This window comes from Solenopsis invicta, chromosome 12 (assembly GCF_016802725.1).
Source record: "Solenopsis invicta isolate M01_SB chromosome 12, UNIL_Sinv_3.0, whole genome shotgun sequence".
Lineage (NCBI taxonomy): Eukaryota > Metazoa > Arthropoda > Insecta > Hymenoptera > Formicidae > Solenopsis > Solenopsis invicta.
This window is the reverse complement of record NC_052675.1, coordinates 5170205-5190021: the sequence shown is the minus strand read 5'-3', so window position 1 is coordinate 5190021 and position 19817 is coordinate 5170205. Positions and strand designations below refer to the sequence as shown.

Below are 19817 nucleotides of genomic sequence, written 5' to 3'. Positions count from 1 at the left end.
AATTAGCTGTGTTGTACACTACGATACAAATAATGAACTTTAACTTTGGTTATAGAAATAAAGGAACAAACGTTTTATGCGACGCAAGTCGACAGAATATGAAGAACAGTTTTGCCGTCTTTTCCGTAAAAAACTAGAGAAAATAAAAAAACAGAAAGCAAGCTGTAAGTTTTACACCATCTGCGCGTTGTTCGGACGAGTTTCAGTTAACTGTTATACTTGGATACCATAAAATACTGCAAACTATCCAGGTATTAAACGACTTCGCCCCATGCCAGTTTTAAGACCTCCCGTAGAGAAGAAATCGCTGATAACAATTAAACTAAAACCAGCCGACATATGCGCGAACTGCAACGTACTAATCAACTAACTTTACGTAGAACTATCGAAGAAGCATAAAAATCTACTCACGACGAGGTGGGCGATCGCTGGAAAGGTACGAGCGAGAGATTTAACGACAAGCGATCACGAGAGTCTCCTTGTTCTAACAAACTTTCTGACAAATGGATTTTTCACATTAACCGATTTATATTACCGATGGTCGTTTATTCCGTCTCCATCATTGAAAATTCTCTCGCTATTTGAGCATCAGGGTACTTATACGAAAGACCACCACGTACTTTTCTATCTTTCACCTTGAAATAGTTTTAATTTTTTCAATACGATATCTCCATGGCAATATGTCTGTCATCGGCAAATTTGGGCAAAATACATCTTTAAGGTATTTAAATACAAAATACAAAATACTTCCAAATCTTTTATTTGAAATACTTCCATGAAATACAAAATATATTTTATAAAAATTATGATAGCATCAAAACTGTGAAAAAAATTATGCTATCTGGTACTGATTATATCAGAGTAATATCAGATCAATAATCAGAATAATAATCAAATGTGCATTAATAATCGTGCATTACAGTACAATAAAAGCCGCTTGCATAATAAATAAACAAAAAATAATGTCACTTGTCTTAAACAATTTACGAGACAGAGATTGAAAGCGATTTTGTATCATAAATGTCTTGATTGGTCACACAGAGAAACTGAAAAAAAATCAACTGAAAATTACTTAACCACATTGTCACTTAAATGAGTGTAATTTTCTTTAAAACAAATTTAATTTTTGAAAACATTTATCTGAAAGTGATTGTCTTGTAGGTGATTGAATAAACCTTACAAAGAAAAATAGTCACTCTACAGCTGCCAAAGAACATAAGCTTGTGATAAATTTTATAAATAATTTTTTAGATAATTGTTTGAAGAAGATAAAGACTTGATTTGTCATTTAGATATGATACAAACTCTAGTTGTTGTTGAGATTGTTGTATTTCTGTTTTGGACAAGAAAAAAAATAAAAAAATCTTTATCCGTGTAACTAGTACTAGTACCACTTGTACCAGCCTGTTCAAACATATTAGTTTTCATTGCTTCCATACAGTTGACACACAAATTTTGAATACGTTTTCTTTCAGAGTCTATTTTTGTAGTAGGTAAAAAGTTTCAAATTGATATCGCCATGTAAGAAAAATTGAAGTTCCTACTACTGTTGTTAAGAATTTATTTAAAAGATTTGTTGGTACTTCAAATACAAAATATATGGAAATTGTATTTGAAATACAAAATACAAAATACAAATTGTATTTCAAATACACGAATGTGCCCAGTTCTGGTCATCAGTCTTTCTTCTTCTCCAATTTGCTTTTACCCCCGGTCTTGCTTCCACGCATTCCTTTGACAACTCTGAACAGCAGCAGCAGTAGCTTGATCAACCGAAAAAGGATGTAGATGAACGCCACAAAGATAATAGTAAAAACAAGCGCGACGTCGATGAGATGACGTTGGTACCAGGTTAGATGCGCGCCATCACTACGGAAGTAAGGTCTGCCATTGCCGCGGGCGACGTATTCCGTCCACCATATCGCCGTCTCCAACGGCGAAGCAGGTCGATCGCGATAAGCTTTCGAAAGCTTCTGGGCGTTCTCACGGTAGCTGAAAATAGAGAAGGATATTTCAATGAAGTATACACTTGATCGTATGAGTATTTCTTTTTTACGTAAAAGATTAATTATTTTTCTATATCTTCTGTTAGTTTTTGTTGCTGCACTATTCGAATATAGAATAGATGTAGAGGAGAATTACTAAATGTCTGTTGTTTTTATGTATACTAAAAATAAATAATCACGTACATCTTATAATTAATTGTTTATAAAATAAATTTGCTTATGTAAAATGTATCTGATAATAATATACTCAAGTAATTTTATTGATATAAATAAAAATATTGATTGTGAAAATTAGACCGAGCTAGTGTTGATGTTTTTATCTCTTCATGTTATTATTAACTCTTAAACCCACCGATCCCATAAAATACGTACACACATTTTCTCATCTTGGAGACTTTTTCAACTTTGAGAAGCTATAACTTTGGTTCCAATCAATATTTTTTAATAATTTTTTTTTTTCAAATAAAAGTTCAAAATCTCAGAAATGTGACTGCACAATCGGTATTGCCGAACAATCATTTTTGGTGAAGTTATAAAGGAAAAATCATTAAGCAAAAATAAATAATTGTTCAAAAATCCACTTTTTTTTTAAATCACCTTTGTAACAAAAAAACATTTAAGGACTTTAAAATACGGCGTTTAAAAGCTAAAGAGTCATACATTTAAAAAAATCATGGCATTGTCGTTCGTTTTAAACAGAAAATGGACATGTTTCGTGGTATATCTCGGACTCTGCGCAGAAACCCCCTTTTTCACATAATATATGCGAACGGATCTGTTCAAACATCAGTTTTTTTTATATAAGATTACTCACAAAGAAATTTCACTCACACAATGGTAGTTCCATAGATCCCAACAAAACTTTGCTGCCGTGTCGTTCGAATTCTAGTTGACCAATAAAGTTGATCAACCATATCAATCGAAAGAGGAAATTTCAAACTTTCTTTTACCCCCTGGTCTAAACTTCCTATCTCATTCCATCTTCATACAGTAAGCGTTCGAAACTTTATATGGGGTTTCTTTGACCCCTTTGTGTGTTTAAGGCTTAATGTTATTTATTAAATATTAAATATTCGATCCATTTTTCAATAAATTATTAATAAAATATAAATACAAATTGAACAAAAATGCTTTCTACAGTCGCAGCTAGGTCTTCGTGCTTGTATTGTTTGTGTGATTTTATATACCTTCCTCAAATTTAATAAACTGCGTGCCGAATTAATTTTCAATCATAACACAGCTCTAAATTGAACAAGATTAAGTAATATTTTGTAAATAAGTGATATTTTTCTTCGTAATAATTTCTTTACAGTTTTTTTCAGGTGGGAAAAGGGTTAATATTTAATAATACGTGATACTTAATCTTGTTCAATTTAGAGCTGTGTTATGACTGAAAATTAATTTGGCACGCAGTTCATTGAATTTAAGATATATAAAAGGTATATAAAATCATACAAACAATACAAGCACGAAAACCTAACTGCGACCGTAGAAGGCATTCTTGTTCAATTTGTATTGATACTGCAACGGTCAAAATATCTCCCTACTACTTATAAACATATAATTCTTTATATTTTTAATTATTTTAATTCACAAATTCAATACCACTAAAATCGGTACGAATCAAACACATCTTGAAACTTTTGATTTTCATATTGTTCACATTATTTATTGTATGTACATACAATCTTGGCTGACATTTTGAATCATAGTTTACACTTTAAATATTAAGTAATAATTGTATTTACTAATAAACTAACTTATGGATCTCAATACGCATATGCAGAAACTTTAATGTACAGACTCATTTGCAACATTTTAATCAATCGTTAAATGCTGTGTAATACACACATAAATTTTGTACTAAAGATGGTTCCAACTTAGTACCGAAGCATTTACGTTTTGTAATATATGCTTAATATATTTTTGTTTACAAAATACTTAATATATTTTTTGTTGCACACACGAAGATCTTGATTGGCTGTATTAGCATTATATCTCGTTTTTAATTTGATTTAATTCGTTCGAGTTTAGTTTTTGCAATTGTATTAAAATTTATTATTTATTAAAGAGGGAAAAAAGGATACGTTTGTAAAATAGTAAGGGGATTGTAAAATACTAACAATTAATGTCATGAAAGACACTTTTATTTATGAAAAACATAAATTAATGATCTTTCGTAAATTTTACACACAAATAAGTGTCACAAAACAAAGTTTTACGAATATTATTTGATATACTTTACTAAAATTTTTTAAATAATTTTATTGGTTCAATTTTTTAATAAATAAAACTTAAAACATTTCAAACTAATTTCTTTGATCCTAATAAACATTATATAACGTCTACAATAAGATTGTAAAGTCACAAGAGAGATACCCATGACGAATGACCATATTTCACAACCACAGCTCACTTGTAACTTTAATGACTTTATTTGCCGACATGGGCTTTTTAATTTTATGTTTTAATTTCGTCAGTCCGATATGACTTATTATTGTTTATTATACATTGCTTGGAAAAGGACGTTTATTTAACTTATATTGATTACTGCGAGAAAATATCATCACATGCTTTGGTAGTCGAATTGGTAGGAATGAACACCCGCGGGAAATTCGGGAGATCCGGGTTTAAACTCTGGCTAAGAGATATTATTTGTTTGCATAAAATTTTTCATGGGTTTTTTCGGGAAGGGAGGATCTTATATATGCTTTTAAAGCATTAATAATTTTAACTCATGACTGTGTTTCAAGCCCGACAAAGATGCGGCGCGTAATAATAAATTGAAAATTGTTAAAATTAAAAATTATTATTCTGTACTAAAAATTGTTATGACTGATATAGGCTTTCCAATCTTTTGTTTTTATTTATCGAATTTATATACTCATTCCGACACACATTAAATTCAATAATATTATTTGAAATTCACATTACAACCTTCAAGTTAGACTAAAGTTAAAAAATTAATATGTAATATTCTTCTCAAAATTACGTAGAAAGTATCCACCTATAAAAAATTCTGCTGTCTGCAAAACTGAAATTCAACTTTCTTAAAAACACAGCGAGCATGATCAATAATCATCCTACAATGTCGAAATAGACTGTAACGTTGTAATTTTAACTATTGCTATTAAAATTCAATGCAAATTATTCGAGATATCATGATATTCTATCACCCCAGATATATTCCACAACCGCCGTTTTATCTAATTTTAAACATTTCTTTAAAAAAATACTTTTTTAAGCCTATACAAGTTTGGCAGAAGTTGCTTCCCAAATTACCCATTACTTTTTATCTTATACTTTTGTATTTTTATAATTTAAACTTGATTGTTTATTGTAAATAAGTAAAACATACAAGTTTCCATTGCGTTATACCTATATAAATAGTTATGACATTTTTCTTTATTTTCGAGGTAGCGTATATTCTATCTACAGGATATTAAAAAAAAAACCATTCAGCATTTACATGGTAGATAGTACGTATCATACTGATTGTGACTAAAAAAAATCTTAGTTAACATAGGTCGAAAGCTTAACCGATTTTGAGATATAAACATTATTGTATATTAGCATCATGAATGATTTACTGACTTCTACGTGTCACATGCGATGTTTATCTCAATGTTTATAAACCGCATTGTATATGTTTTTATGCAATTTCTATACATATTGCATAAAAGTAAATTTCACCAATCGATTAGTTATCATTAACTGGTGATTTGTATTTACATATTATTTGTATAAATCACGAAATGATAGACATATACTATAAAACAAGAAATGGTAGACATATATAAGTGAACATTACAAGCAACACGTAAAACCCAGTAAGTCATTTGTGATGCTAATATACGAAAAGGTTTAGATCTCAAAAATGGTTGAACTTTTGACCCATGTTCTTACATAATTCTTACGTCACAATCATTATACCTGAGATCAACTAAAGTTAAGTTGAAAAGTTAATAAATTAGAAATTAAATTAAAAAAAAAACAATTAATTTTTTAACTTTATTATTTATTTTTTAACTTTTTAAATAATTACTGCTCAACCCTGCTTATAAATCAATTTTTTATTGATAAAAATTAAACATATTATAGTAATCAGTATTGTAACATAACTAGGTACATAACAAGTACTTAGGTACAATAACTAGGTATTTTGCCAATACCTGAATGCATTACCTAGGTCCTCATAGATAGATACCTCTACCTACACATGGATACTTTTTGTATGATATTTAAGTTTAGATACATAAGTACAAACTATTTATTTATACATTATGTCATTGTATTATAAACTTAGTTGTTATATACATGTTTAATTGTTATATAAATTAGTGTTTTTCTCTAAAATCTGTTGCATACAGAACGAATCAATACGTTATGGTGCTGGCACATCAACGATATCCTTACACATCAACGATAGTACATCTTTTCCGAAATACCAATACGGTCACTGAATATACTCGTATGTATAGCTTGTCGCGTATCGCGCTAGTGTGTCGGAGCTATTAGGGCCTATCCAGACAAACTTGCATAGCTGCATAACCATATGCATAAGGAAATTGATTGGTCCATTTCCTTATGCATGTGCTAATGGACCAATCAATTTCCTTATACATATAGCTATGCAGCAAATTTGTCTGGATAGGCTCTTACTTGTGGCAAAATGCAACACAAGTAGCCAATCGTTTATTCGCTTTTTCGGAAAAGAAATACACTGATTGTATATTGATAAGTAGATAATATAATACTATTCCGCAGAATCCTCGGCAACCGTTAAAGACTCTTCAGTGCAGGTAGTCAAATTTTAACTTCCATAAGATATCAGAAATTTTACTGTTCAAAACTCTACTGATTTAAAAAAAAACACGACAAATAACAATTATCCAAACATTTTTATAAGTACTATATAAGTATTGCTAATTTCATATAAAATAAAATTTACTTACGTAGTTTGGTTTTTTATAAGTACCTAAAAAATAACTAAAAGCATCTTTCAAAACAAGGTACCTATTACAAAACTAATAATGATAGCTACCTAAAATATCAAACTACCAGTATGTTTTGTGTACAAAAGCCAATATCAAATGAGAAATATAATGAAAAATAACTTAAATAATATTCGCATTCGGCAACTCTCTCCTAATTAGAAAAAATAGATAGACTCTCGTTGAGAACGACTGAAAATCTCATAGAAAACGGACGTTCATTTTCATTCACATCTAATTCGTAGAACAGAGTGTCTCGGCATCCCGACACCGCGGTTGAAAACACCGAATCGATCGGTCAAACCAGATTGGTCGTTCCAATCGGGATGACGATTTCGGGTTTCCCATATAGGCGCGTGTTTGCCGAAGTGCATATCACGTCAACCGGTCGGCAAGCAAACACATGTGCGTAATCGCTGTGAGATTCGCCGCGACAAGCCGCGATTGTAGGGCCGCGTAAAACAAAAAAATTCACGAGAACAAGGGATAAAGGGAGATATAAAGGGACAGAATGATGCGTGGACGGACGACTACGGGGGAGAACGCGGCCGTGCTCGCGCGCAACTACCCTCGGCGGACCCGAGCACACAATTTACCGATCGGTACTCTCCATTATTCGTGTTTACAGCTGCAGCCCGCGAATCAACCTGATGCACCGCCGCCGCGCCACGTCCATCCCCGCGTATGTAACCTATCCCCTCGCGCTTCCCTCTTTCTACCGCCACCAGCATACCAGCCCTGAACCTTCCCTGTCACCCGCGCTGCTCGTGCCCCGTTATTTGCTTCGGTCAAATTCAGTTGCAGCCCCCACGGTGGTTTTGAATTAACCATCAATTTTGGGCGCGACCGACTCTCCCTTCCGCTCGAGGCCGCGCCTGTCGACGGTCGAAGCAACGCTTTGGGAGTATCACGGATAGAATCTTAGGCAAGAAGGATGCGGGGAACAAGAGAGGAAATCAATTCATCTTGCCAAGAAAGCAAACTCGCGCAACTATACTGATTGACCAAATTCACCAGACGGCGTGGACAAAGTTTTTCTTTCGTCTCTTGTTAACGGGTAAAAGAATATACTTTTTTTCGAGGATAAAAGAGGACAGGGGGCGAATAAGCGACAGGACAGAGAAGTGGAGCGCGTCGGAGGACACGTAGGGCCATCGCGCGAAATTTAACATCGCATAAAACGCATCCACCTTCTGGCTATACCCTCGGGAGCGTTTTCACTGGCAGTGTGTTGCGCTTCTTTTTGCATTTACAAATTATCCGCGAGTGCGCGGGACGGCAGCCGAGCGCCGCCGACGCATCAATATTGAACGTGTGACGTTAACCACGGTTTCGTGTTACACCGGCACCCCGCGATGCGGCAGATGCATTTATGCGCGCAGCTGCACGGCTCGCTCATCTGCGACAGTCAATGCAGCGCAACGGTCAGTTAATTGTCTAAATGAACTTTAAAATTAAAGTTTTTATATTATAATTAATTTATACTTTATTTACTCTCAAATACTGCTCGTTATACTATTTCTAGGATTCACAAAGAATTGAAAATATATATTAGCTATTGGGTATTGTGCGTTTAAATAAAAATAAAATAAAGAAGAATATCAATAGCTTCATTTCTAAAATAATATATTTTAAATTTTCAGAATATCTTGAATAAATCTGTAAAAATCTTTCCTTTACGTATTAAATATCTTTCCTTCTACGTATATGCGATTAACACGTTCTGTGCCAAATCAATTTTACCTGATTTGTCTATTATTCCGTGTAGTTTCACAAATGACTCATACAGCACAGTTATTGTTATATTTATAAAATATATAAAAAATTGAAAAAATAAAATATATTACATAACTAAAAATGTTGCAAAAAATGTTATAAAAAAGGAGGTACGTACAAAATGTAGTGCACAACAAAAATAATTTTATTAAATATTTAATTAATAAAAATAAAACTAAACTAATAAAATTATTTTGTAATATTAACATTATACAAATACTTATTAACAATAATTTAATTAATAAACATTACATATAATTAAAGTAATATTTAATCGATGTTTGGCTATTTTTTCGTAATATAAAAATTTTTAAGTAGTAAAGAGAGATATTTTGACCGTTGCTGTATCAATACAAATTGAACAAGAATGCCTTCTACGGTCGCAGCTAGGTCTTCGTGCTTGTATTGTTTGTGTGATTTTATATACCTTCCTCAAATTCAATGAACTGCGTGCCAAATTAATTTTCAGTCATAACACAATTCTAAATTGAACAAGATTAAGTAATATCACGTATTATTACGAAGATAAAAATTAGTAAGTCGGCAAATAAGCGCGTACTTTCCCTTGCACCGTACGTCGGGACTACTCGTCGATACGCGCTCATTTGCCGAATTTATTAATTTTTATCTCGGTAACTATTGCAAATATTGAAAAATGGTACAGAATTTTTTTTGCTCAGTTTGATTTGCTCTATCAACCCACGAGACCACGAGCGAACTTCATCTCACTTATACATCCTGTATAAAATAAGAAAGTAGAGATTGAGTTTTCCAAAACCTTACAAAAAAGTTTATTTTTGTTGAGTTGAAATAGGAAACTACCGATCTCTAACGTTATATCTTTTATTGCATTTTTTTATGATCGGTTTTGAAAACTTTTCAAAATACTATAAATAAGTTTATTTTTGCTAAGTACTTTCCGAGTTATGACGCTTGAAAGTTACAGTACACTGTAGCTTTTAAGCCTCACAACTCGGAAAGTGCTCAACAAAAATAAACTTTCTTGTAGTGAGTTTTGGAAAGCTCTTGACACCAGCTATTAGATTCTGGAATCAAAAATAAGGTGTTCCTTTAACTTTAAAAAAGTTAATGTAATTTTGATATGACCTTGGCAACGCCATCCAAGGTCAAACTCAGATCAGTAAATAAATTTTTTAAAACCCTACAACTTTTATCTGAAAAGCTTTTTTTTAAAATGCTTAGTTTTCAAAATAATCAAGGGTTTCGATATTTTTCGATGACTCTGTATATTGCTCTTCATAGCCAAAATGTTCTCCAGAACAAAAAGTTTGGGATACAAAAAGATATTTTACTTGATTTCAACAAAAACTTGTTTTAAAAAACTTGTTCAGTATTTTTTGTAGAAAAATATTTAAGCAGTTAAGATACAATTTTTTCTAGAAAGCTTTGTTAATTATTGTAGATTATGAAGGTATTTTTTATTATAGCAAGTAAAAGATTAAAATAAGATTTTGAATAGTGTCTTTCTAAATATTAAAATAATCTTTAGAAAGCTATTATTTTGTCAATTTCAATTTTGTATATTAATATTGTTGTAATTTAGTTGCACTCACAAATTAAAAAAAATGTTTTGTTTCAGAGTTTTTTACGTTTTAGGTCAATGAATGGCTGCTCTCTAATTATTTTTGTAAAAAAGATCTTTGGTTCTTAATTTAACGTTATCTGTAATCACATCATTCACTGAACGGTCTGTGATAAAAATATTACCATAATCTACAAGAATCAATAAATATTTCTACAAAAGTCGCATATTAATTGCTTCAACATTTTTTTTCTAAAAAATCTTGAATTTTCTTTCTAAAATACTTCTTAAATTCCTTTTTTGGATGCAATAAACTTTGTCAATTTTGTACAATTCGGTAATTTGGAGTAGAAAAGTGTAAATATTTATAAATTTCAGAAGATCACACAAAAATATGTCAATATATACTGCCCAGAAAAATGACTACTAAAACTACTTTTTTTTCTGTAACAGAGAATACTTTCTTTACCCTAACTCCCCATACATGGGTACAACGTACACTATGTGATATTTTACATTGCTGAAACTTTCTTGTAATATAATTTGGAGACTAGAATTAAGATTTAAAAAAAAACTTTAACTCTCCATAGATAAGATAAGCCTGCAGGTACTATTTTTTCATTATTCTCAATATGAGAATGCACGAAAGTTTAAGAAGGGTTTCTTGCACTCTTGTGTGGATAACTTATAAGTTTTTGGCGTTCTGGATATCCTTTTATTTTTTATTAAATATACGTTTACTGGGTTCCAAATAGTAGAAAAGTATATAAAATTTTAGAATTAAGAAAAAATTATTTTAATATAGTGTATGCGCATTATTATGTGCAAGTGCATTGTGATATTCTTTCACCTTTAGCATGCTATTGTACTCAACCATTATGAAATTTCCGGGACTCTTCTTGAAGACTGTGCTCATTAATTAAATATACAATAATAATATTTATTCATTACAATCTTTTATCTATTAACCCTTCTTAATCTTTCGTGCATTCTCATATTGAGAATAATGAAAGAAGTACCTGCAGGCTTATCTTATCTATGGAGAGTTAAAGTTTTTTTTGAATCTCAATTCTAGTCTTCAAATTATATTACAAGAAAGTTTCAGCAATAAAAAGTCATATAGCGTACGTTGTACCCATGTGTGGGGAGTTAGGGTAAAGAAAGTATTCTTTGTTACAGAAAAAAAAGTAGTTTTAGTAGTCATTTTTCTGGGCAGTATATTGACATATTTTTGTGTGATCTTCTGAAATTTATAAATATTTACACTTTTCTACTCCAAATTACCGAATTGTACAAAATTGACAAAGACTATTGCATCCAAGAAAGGAATTTATTTTATATTGTTCAAATAATAAAATTTTATTCATTAGTATAAAATCATAATTTGACAATTTTTCAAAAATGTCGATTTTTGAACCTTCAAATAATTTAACTTACTGGGACAATTTATATCAAACTCCTTTTTTTGTTAATCTAAAGGTTTAATTGAAAAACGTCATTAATCTTTTGCTTTAAATTAATTTTTTCAAATTCGAGATTTTTTAACACAACCATTCATTTTTTACAAATTTTCACAACACAATTTAAAACAAAATGTAATTAAGTAAGTATAAAATATTTAGGTCTTATTTATTGTAGTTATCTGATCGATTTTATACATTATAAACTAAAAAATATGCTTTCTATTCAAGATACAGCATATCAAAGTTATTGAGTACGGGAGGAGAAAGGTAACCAAAAATATGTGTGAGAAAATTAATATTAGTCTTAAAATATATTTATATAATAAATGTTAGAAAAACTTATTGTATATAAAAAAAAGGATTTATATTTTTTTGAAGAATACTACTAAATTTAATCGAAAAAGATCAAAATAAAATAAGCAAATCAAATTTTTGTTTTACCTTAGTATTCTTGATTGAAGTATTATTTTACTAGATTCTTAATAAATTTCGAATAAATTTGATGTTTATGATGAAGTCATAATACATTCATAAATGTACATGAAGTTATATAAAATGTTCGTGCAAATGCGCGTGCGCGCGTGTACGTGTGTTGGATAAAATAAGTAAAGGAAAATCCAGTACATATCAATACATACCATTTTACTTTTGGAAAATATTCTTTATACAAAAGCTAGAAATAGCTTTAAAAAACATTAGTACAAACTGAAAGTGTCTTCTATCAGATGGTATAAAAGTTTTTATAAGTTTTTCATATTTTGTATTAATTAATGTTTTATCAACTTCAACCAAATAAATCATGTGAGAAATTAGCCCTAGAACTGGCACCCTGGACAGCTTTGACAATAAACTCTAACAGAATTCCGTAGAAAAAAAATTAACTATAAAATAAATTTATAAACTAAATAATGAAATATATATTTTTATGTATTTTAAATTTTATAAAATTAAAACATTAAAATTGAAGTCTGTCACTTTTCTACTTTTTTTTTAAACACCTTATTAGTATATACATGGATCTGTCACGTCTGACGCTACTTGTCTATCTAAAGGTATTAAAGAAACTGCCAAATTCATGAAGTGTCTGTCAACATCGTAGTTGAAGATTTCATTATTGTCTGTTTTTACGGAGAACTATATACATCGCTTTACGCTGTACAGTAATTTTATGTTTCAAATTATAGTAAGAGGAAAATATTAAAGAGAAAAGTACAAACAAAACAGTTTTATGAAAATACAAATATGTAAAATGATATTATTAGCAACATTCTTATTATTGATTAAAAGTTTAAATTATGCATTTTGCAAAAGAAAAACTGGTCAAATTTTATTCTCTCTTATCAAAATTTTGTTTTTAGCAAATTTTATATAAAAAAAGTCATGAATGTACGGACTATGGGTTTTTATTTCTTTAATTATCTAAACAGATCATATTTTTATCAATAGTAATACAGCGTTTAGCATCCAAGAAATAAAAGGTGTTGCTTTAGAAGATCTATGTATATTTTGGTGACTTTCTTCTAATATTTACTTAATTCAAGTAATTTTTACAATGTACTTTCTGTGTTTAGTTTTTAAAAACACCATATTCTTTTTCTTACAATATTGCCCAATGAAAAAGTTTAATGCAATTTCTTCATATAATTGAAACTAGTTATTGTTTCTGTGTTTAACAAATAATAATCCTAGCTACAAGTAGTAAAAGAAACCTAGTTAAGCATAGGTAATTATTGCAGAACGATATTATGCGAATAATTAGTATGTTAATAGCATCGGTAATACGGTCGAATCGCGTTGTCCTACTTGTCCTACCATCTCCTGTACAACCACGTGCTTACAACGAAAAGTGTTCGCGCGCACAAGAGATGGGACGGCGGTTTACGCCGTCGCGCAGTTAATACGCTTCTTATCTTAAAACGGAGATCAAATTACGGCGATCTGAGTGTCCCGAGAAGCCATTACAATCGGGACACGCCGTAATGGACGGAAAACGGAGGCGTTATCTTCGGCCCGATTAGAAGGAAAGAGAGATATGATTCACAGGGGCCGTATACATGGTGTCCAAGTATTGTGCATCTTCTCGTGATGGCAACGATTGTAAGAACTATTAAATTGCGAGTGATTTTTGATGATTGAAGAGGAATTACAAAAATGTCTTTTCGCATTTTTTTACACTCTGGGTACAATTTATAAAAAAAAAACAATCGTACGTTCAATGAAAATTTTATACTTTTAACAACTTTAATAAATCTTTTTAAGAGCATTTTTATTTTAATTTGCAGGATTTCAATTCGCAGCTCTCTTTTTGTAGACGCAAGAAAGCTGAAACATTTTCGTCGTGCGAATATCACCACCAAAGAATTTGTAACGGAGAAAAAATTCGTCACGCGAGAAACATAGAGCATATCTCGCTCAGATATAATTTAGAGAATAGGAATGTGCGAGAGTTGGCGGCCGATATATGCCACTCGTAATTGCCGAGAAGCAGTTTGCGACATACATATATATATACCGTGATCTGTCCGGAATCCGTTATCGGTAGTCGAGCGAATTATTTAGTCAGGAAAATACTGAAGCCCCCGATGTCGCAAAGTTACACCATCTCCCGCCGTCATCTCCGTTTCTGGAGAGGCCGAGTCGTATCTCCGGGGAATCATAATTCCAACGATATCTTCTCTCAGATCATGGTCGTCCGCCGCGACGCGACGCGACGCGCCGTGCCGCGCAAACTTACTTTTCCGACTTGCAACGCTATCACGGAGGAGCCCTTATTCCTCCACCCTCTTGTTCACCACTCTTGGACGAGATTCGCGCTCACGTGCAATTCGGAATATATCTTACACTTCGCAAGGAAACTGCCATCCAAAACCACCTGAAACCTTTTTCAGGATTGAGCTCTTCGTTTGAAAACTCAAAGCTCGCGAAACAGGTCAATCCCAAACTAGCTTTTGTTATATTATAACGTTTATATATTATAACACTTTATATTTTTTATAAAAGAAAGACATACTCAAGTCTCATAAATTTTCCATATTTTGAACTTATTTATTCATACTTGCAATAATCTTTATTTTTCATATTCTGTTATATGTATAAACTTTTAGATTTCTAAAATACACGAAATGATAACGTTTCTCTTCTTGTTATGAATAATATTTATTTTAGATGATAATGTTACATTTACATCTTAAAAATTTTTGATTAGTTATGTACAATAATGTTATTTTATTTTTTTACGAGGCATTTACGAGATAATAAAGATGCTATATTAAATTATATTTCAATAAATTTACATAAATAAATGTTTATTTTAACATTCCTAAAATTTAACCTGTATTCTGTTTCTCTTCTGGCCTCTCTTGTTTTCACACATTTTACTTTGTCTTGATACTAAAGTTAATTCTACTTAAATTTTGGAACCATTAATTAATTGGACGTTACAACTAACATACTTCTTAAGATAGTCATAGAATATTAGCAAATATAAAAATAGAATTAAATGTAAGGAAGAGAGACTTGTAAAAATGTAAGAATAAATGTAAAAGCGGCAAATACGAATCAGGCACGGTAAACGGTGCGCAAATAAAGATAATGACAATCACATATATTTCATAAGAATTTAATTATAAATATCATTTCGGCTCTAATTTTGAATCATCCTCAGCGCAAATACTATAAAAAAAAAAAAAATACATTCCGTCTGTGGTGAAGTTGAGGGCTTCCTCGTCGAGAAGTGACATGCATTACGAGTTGTTTGGCTTGAAAATGTGTACAACTCAAACTGTAAATGAAAAGAGCCTGAAAGCATTAAATAACACTTCAGAAGGGGGGGAAGAGACTCACCTCAAAAACAGACGTAGTCAAAATTTTAAACAGTTGGTGCTCAACAGAAACAGAAGTCGCAGCAATCGAAAAGCGCTCCAAATTAAACTTATTACAATAAGACATCGCAAGTACAAATAAGTACTGCCAAAATACAGAAATTTAAAATAAAACGTTACGGACTCAGTTATAATAAGAACCGCACAGTACGGTAATCAGAGAGACACTAAGCTAGTAAACCGATGCTACGAGTCGGCTCAAATATAGTATAATATAAATAAGCACGAAACAAACAGTAAGTGAGATAAAGATAGAAGACATTATAGATTATTGACAATCGAGAAGTAACCGTGATGTAGACATTCAGTGTCAGACTGTAAGTTAAGACCATTTATTTGTTGATTAATGTGTAATATCTTTGAGATGAGTCGCTTGTAAAAAAACCTCTCATAATCAAATATCTGAACGCCGTCCCGGTCAAACTCATGACCCGATTGAATTCTATGATTGGTAATAATAGAGTTGATAGAGGTTGTAGAGGCTCTACGAATATGATTTCGATGTTCGGAAATACGTGTTTTTAATTGTCTACCGGTCTGCCCGACGTAAGACGCATCGCAATCGCGGCAAGCGATTTTATAAACTACATTTTTACGAGAAGAAATTGGAAGAAAATTATTTTAAACTTTAATAAATTTGCGGATTTTATTTGTACTGTAAAAGGCAGTTTTAATATTCGAGTTTCTAAAGATATTATTAAATCTGTCAGAAATTAAAGGAAAGTAGTAAACCAAATAATTTTTTCATCTACGTCTAGAGTGTTGTTGGCATGTTTTTTGGATTTCTTAGCACAAAGACATCTAAGTCGACTCCGAATAGTGTTAAAGATGAAATCCAAGGGATAGTCGTTGTCTAAAAGAATATTAACTATGAGCTACCAAGTTCTTCTCGTGAAATTTTGGATGTGACAAAACAAAGGCGCGATCAACAAGGTCCATAACGACACCACGCTTCTGTGAGACAAGGTGCCAAGAGTTAAAGTTCAAATAACGACCTGAAAACGTCGGTTTATGATACCAATCAAACTCAATTGAACCGATATTAAGAACTATGATGGTATTTAGAAAGTTCAGAGTTTTGTTTCCAATTTCCATAATAAATTGAAGTCGAAGATGAAACGCGTTGAAAGATTCCAAAATGAAATCTACTTTATGTGAAAGTATCGCTAAAGCGATATCATTCACGTAACGGAAATAAAAAGGAACTAAAAGGAAATAAAAAGGTGAAAATCGAAAGTTCTGAGTACCACTGTCTCAAGATCGTGCAAAACTAAATCAGCGATGACAGGGGACAACGGAGATGGAGGAGCGGAAATTTTGTTTATATATAGTATTGTTGAATTGAAAGTAGATAGATTCAAAAACGAAGCGGACTGCATTTAGAAACTCATCTCTCGGAATCTTACAATTATTTGAAATATGTTCCCACCTATTGTGAAGGCTGTTAATTGCTAAATCAGTGAGAATGTTGGTAAAAAGAGTCAACTGCGACTCGTATTTGCTGCTTTTACATTTATTCTTACATAAAAGAATATTTTGCAACCGTGTGAAACATTTATTTAAAGATATAGATAAATAATGTGTTTCTGCTTAGAAAATGTGTATTTTTATTTAAAATGTATGATGCAAAAACAGAATATGAATAAAAATAAATGAATAATAATAATGCTTTAAATAAATGCGCATTGCCTGCATGCCACGATTCAGCCTCGATAAATTATCTAAAATTTAAAAAACTAAGCAGTTTCTTTCTTTAATCTAGTCATTTTCGGATGAAGAAGGGAACTTTTTAAAATTTTATTTTTCGCGAAGTTGCACACAATTAAATTTGATAATTGCGTTTTTTCGAAAAATTTCTGTCTTCTCTTTATATTATAACTTAAGAAAAAAATTAAAAATCGAAAACTTTGCGATCCGATACCAAATATTATTAAACATTGATTTAAAATTTTAAAGCGGATAAATTAATTTTGAGTTATCGTGGCGTTTTGAAAAATAATGTTTTGGGCATAAATGGATTCAAAGCTTAACAATATTTTTTCAATGCAATTTTGAATTTTACTTTTTTAACAAATATATGTTCTAAACGAAAATACATTATTATATATCTGTTGCTTTAAACAAAAGTTTTACATAATGTTTAAAAATGCCATATTTTCAATTCGTTATGATCTTATAATCTCTTAAGAATTTTGCATAAATTAGAAATTTAAATATACATTTACATTGGAATAATATTATTTTTAACAACGTATTTTCCATAATATCTACTTTTAGTGCGTCAGTACCATTAATTTTAATAACAATTTAGTTTTTATCCGACTGCGCAATTTCTGCGCATTTTTTTCACTTTCAAATCGCATATTCAACAATGAATATGGATATCACACTTTATCATGCAAAAGTATCAACTTTTATCGGTATTTTAGTCGTATACCGCGTGACAAATTCGTCCCCTTACGCATCGGACACGTGACTCGCTGTTATGGCAGACGTAAGGCGGACGACGAAGTTTCCTGCATCTACTGGTAGACGAAGTTTTGAAAATAGTTTTTCTCGTGCAACTCCGAAATTGACGTAATAGAAACTTCGGAACACTGCAAAGTTTCATAAGACTCGCGTATATTTTCATACTTCGCGCGCTGGTAGACCGACCGCCAGCACGTTACAACTTATTTTTCTAGCCGGCAATGTGTTATGCTCACTAGCGCGACCGATTTCATCCGCGAAGATCTATCTTCCGACAAGTATTAAGCATAAACTACGAGTCGTGAGGGAAAACGATTTTGAACGAATGAAGAAACACGATGTATCGAACGTAAAAACAGTTTTGTAACTATTTCCTCTTTAAACCTAAATCGACTGAAGCTCCTAATTTATTTTACTTTTTAAAAATTTTATTTATGAGGATATTGAAATAAATTAAGTGAGAATAAAATCTTCGTTGCAATTATTTACAAATTATTTACAATTATTTAAAAATAAAATATAATATCTTTCATATAAAATATTTGTACGTATAAACAAAAGAATTTTTTTTGAACTCTAATATTGCGTTTTAATATATGCCTATAAATATAATATGACGCAAATAAAAAAATAAATTAAAAATAACAAAGGACCTAAACAATATCTTTTAAATCAGTTTTAAAATAATTATTAATTAAAAAAAAAAAATATATATATATATATATATATATATATCTTGGAATTTATTTTGCTCTTTATTATCACAATTATCCTTCATTTTGACTTTTAATCTTTAGAAATTTCTAGCTATGGCTACTGTTCAGTGGGAAAAACTTAATCTTCCGTCACTGCGTTTTTGTTTGTTGATTCTTTTTAACAATTGTCACTTACAGTATTTTTTCTGTTACATTAGCGCGTGATAGTCGTGTGGGTCAAGTATTCTCGCCGAGCGAGAAGCGACAACATCGTGCAACGATCGCCCCTTATGTTATCAGCTCAGCAGCGTATTTCGTCCTAAGCTCGTATTAGCGATACGACCTTTCGCGAAATTTGAATAGGCGAACTCGCGTATGCTCGTGTTGCGGTTCGCGGAGGCGAGAGAAAATACTTAGACGTTGTCTCGGTAAAAGCGGACTAGTACGTGCCGGAGAGCCTTCCGGAACCCTTTCATAATTTATGAATTGTCGCGTTCTCACCCCGCTTGGTTCCGATTTCCAAAATCTTTGCCCCGACTGGGCGATCCGTTTTTCGGTTTCCAAGCGCAGTGAATGAAGACGATCGGCCGACAAACGATTGCCGACGGTCCCAGGAATAGCGACGCCGATATTGTCTTAGGGCAGTTGTTTACAACCACCTTGCAATTGTAATATCAGCGTCGCATCGTCCGAAAGATGTTTATCGTTAGGTAATAACCGCGTGCAGACCGGAAATGCTCGAGACCGTCCAACATTCCGTTTTTCGTTCTTTTGTACCCCTTTTTGGTGTTTTATTATGCCGCATCGTCCGGACGTCGCCTATTCGTTGAGATGCACGTATTGCATCCGCATGTGTGTACGCGATACGAATTTCGTGTCGTTACAGTTATAATTTTAGCTTCTCAAAAAAAGTTAGGATCATTGAAAGATCTGTGGTAATAACCCCATATGCAATAAAAAAATAACAATGGGATATAAAGCCTTATTTAT

General features: G+C 31.7%; 1 protein-coding gene and 1 long non-coding RNA gene across 3 annotated transcripts in view; both read right to left on the bottom strand.

Annotated features, from left to right (window-relative positions):
• Window positions 1–744: 744 nt before the first annotated feature.
• The window catches only part of LOC105199864 (UDP-glycosyltransferase UGT5), a 187387-nt gene continuing 168314 nt past the window's right edge, over window positions 745–19817 (bottom strand). The window contains exons 3-4 of one of the 2 annotated variants that reach the window (XM_039456254.1): window positions 1849–1992; window positions 745–1763 (exon numbers count right to left, since the gene is read on the bottom strand). In XM_039456254.1, the coding sequence (XP_039312188.1) occupies window positions 1646–1763; window positions 1849–1992 (262 nt within the window). In that variant the 3' untranslated portion in view covers window positions 745–1645. Of the gene's footprint in view, window positions 1993–19817 lie in introns of both variants that reach the window. The other variant, XM_039456253.1, reaches the window with a different exon arrangement.
• On the bottom strand, window positions 13569–18538 carry LOC113004923. The gene is made up of 2 exons (XR_003269298.2): window positions 15626–18538; window positions 13569–15563 (listed from the first exon to the last, which is right to left on the bottom strand). It is a non-coding gene; the product is annotated as an uncharacterized LOC113004923 (long non-coding RNA).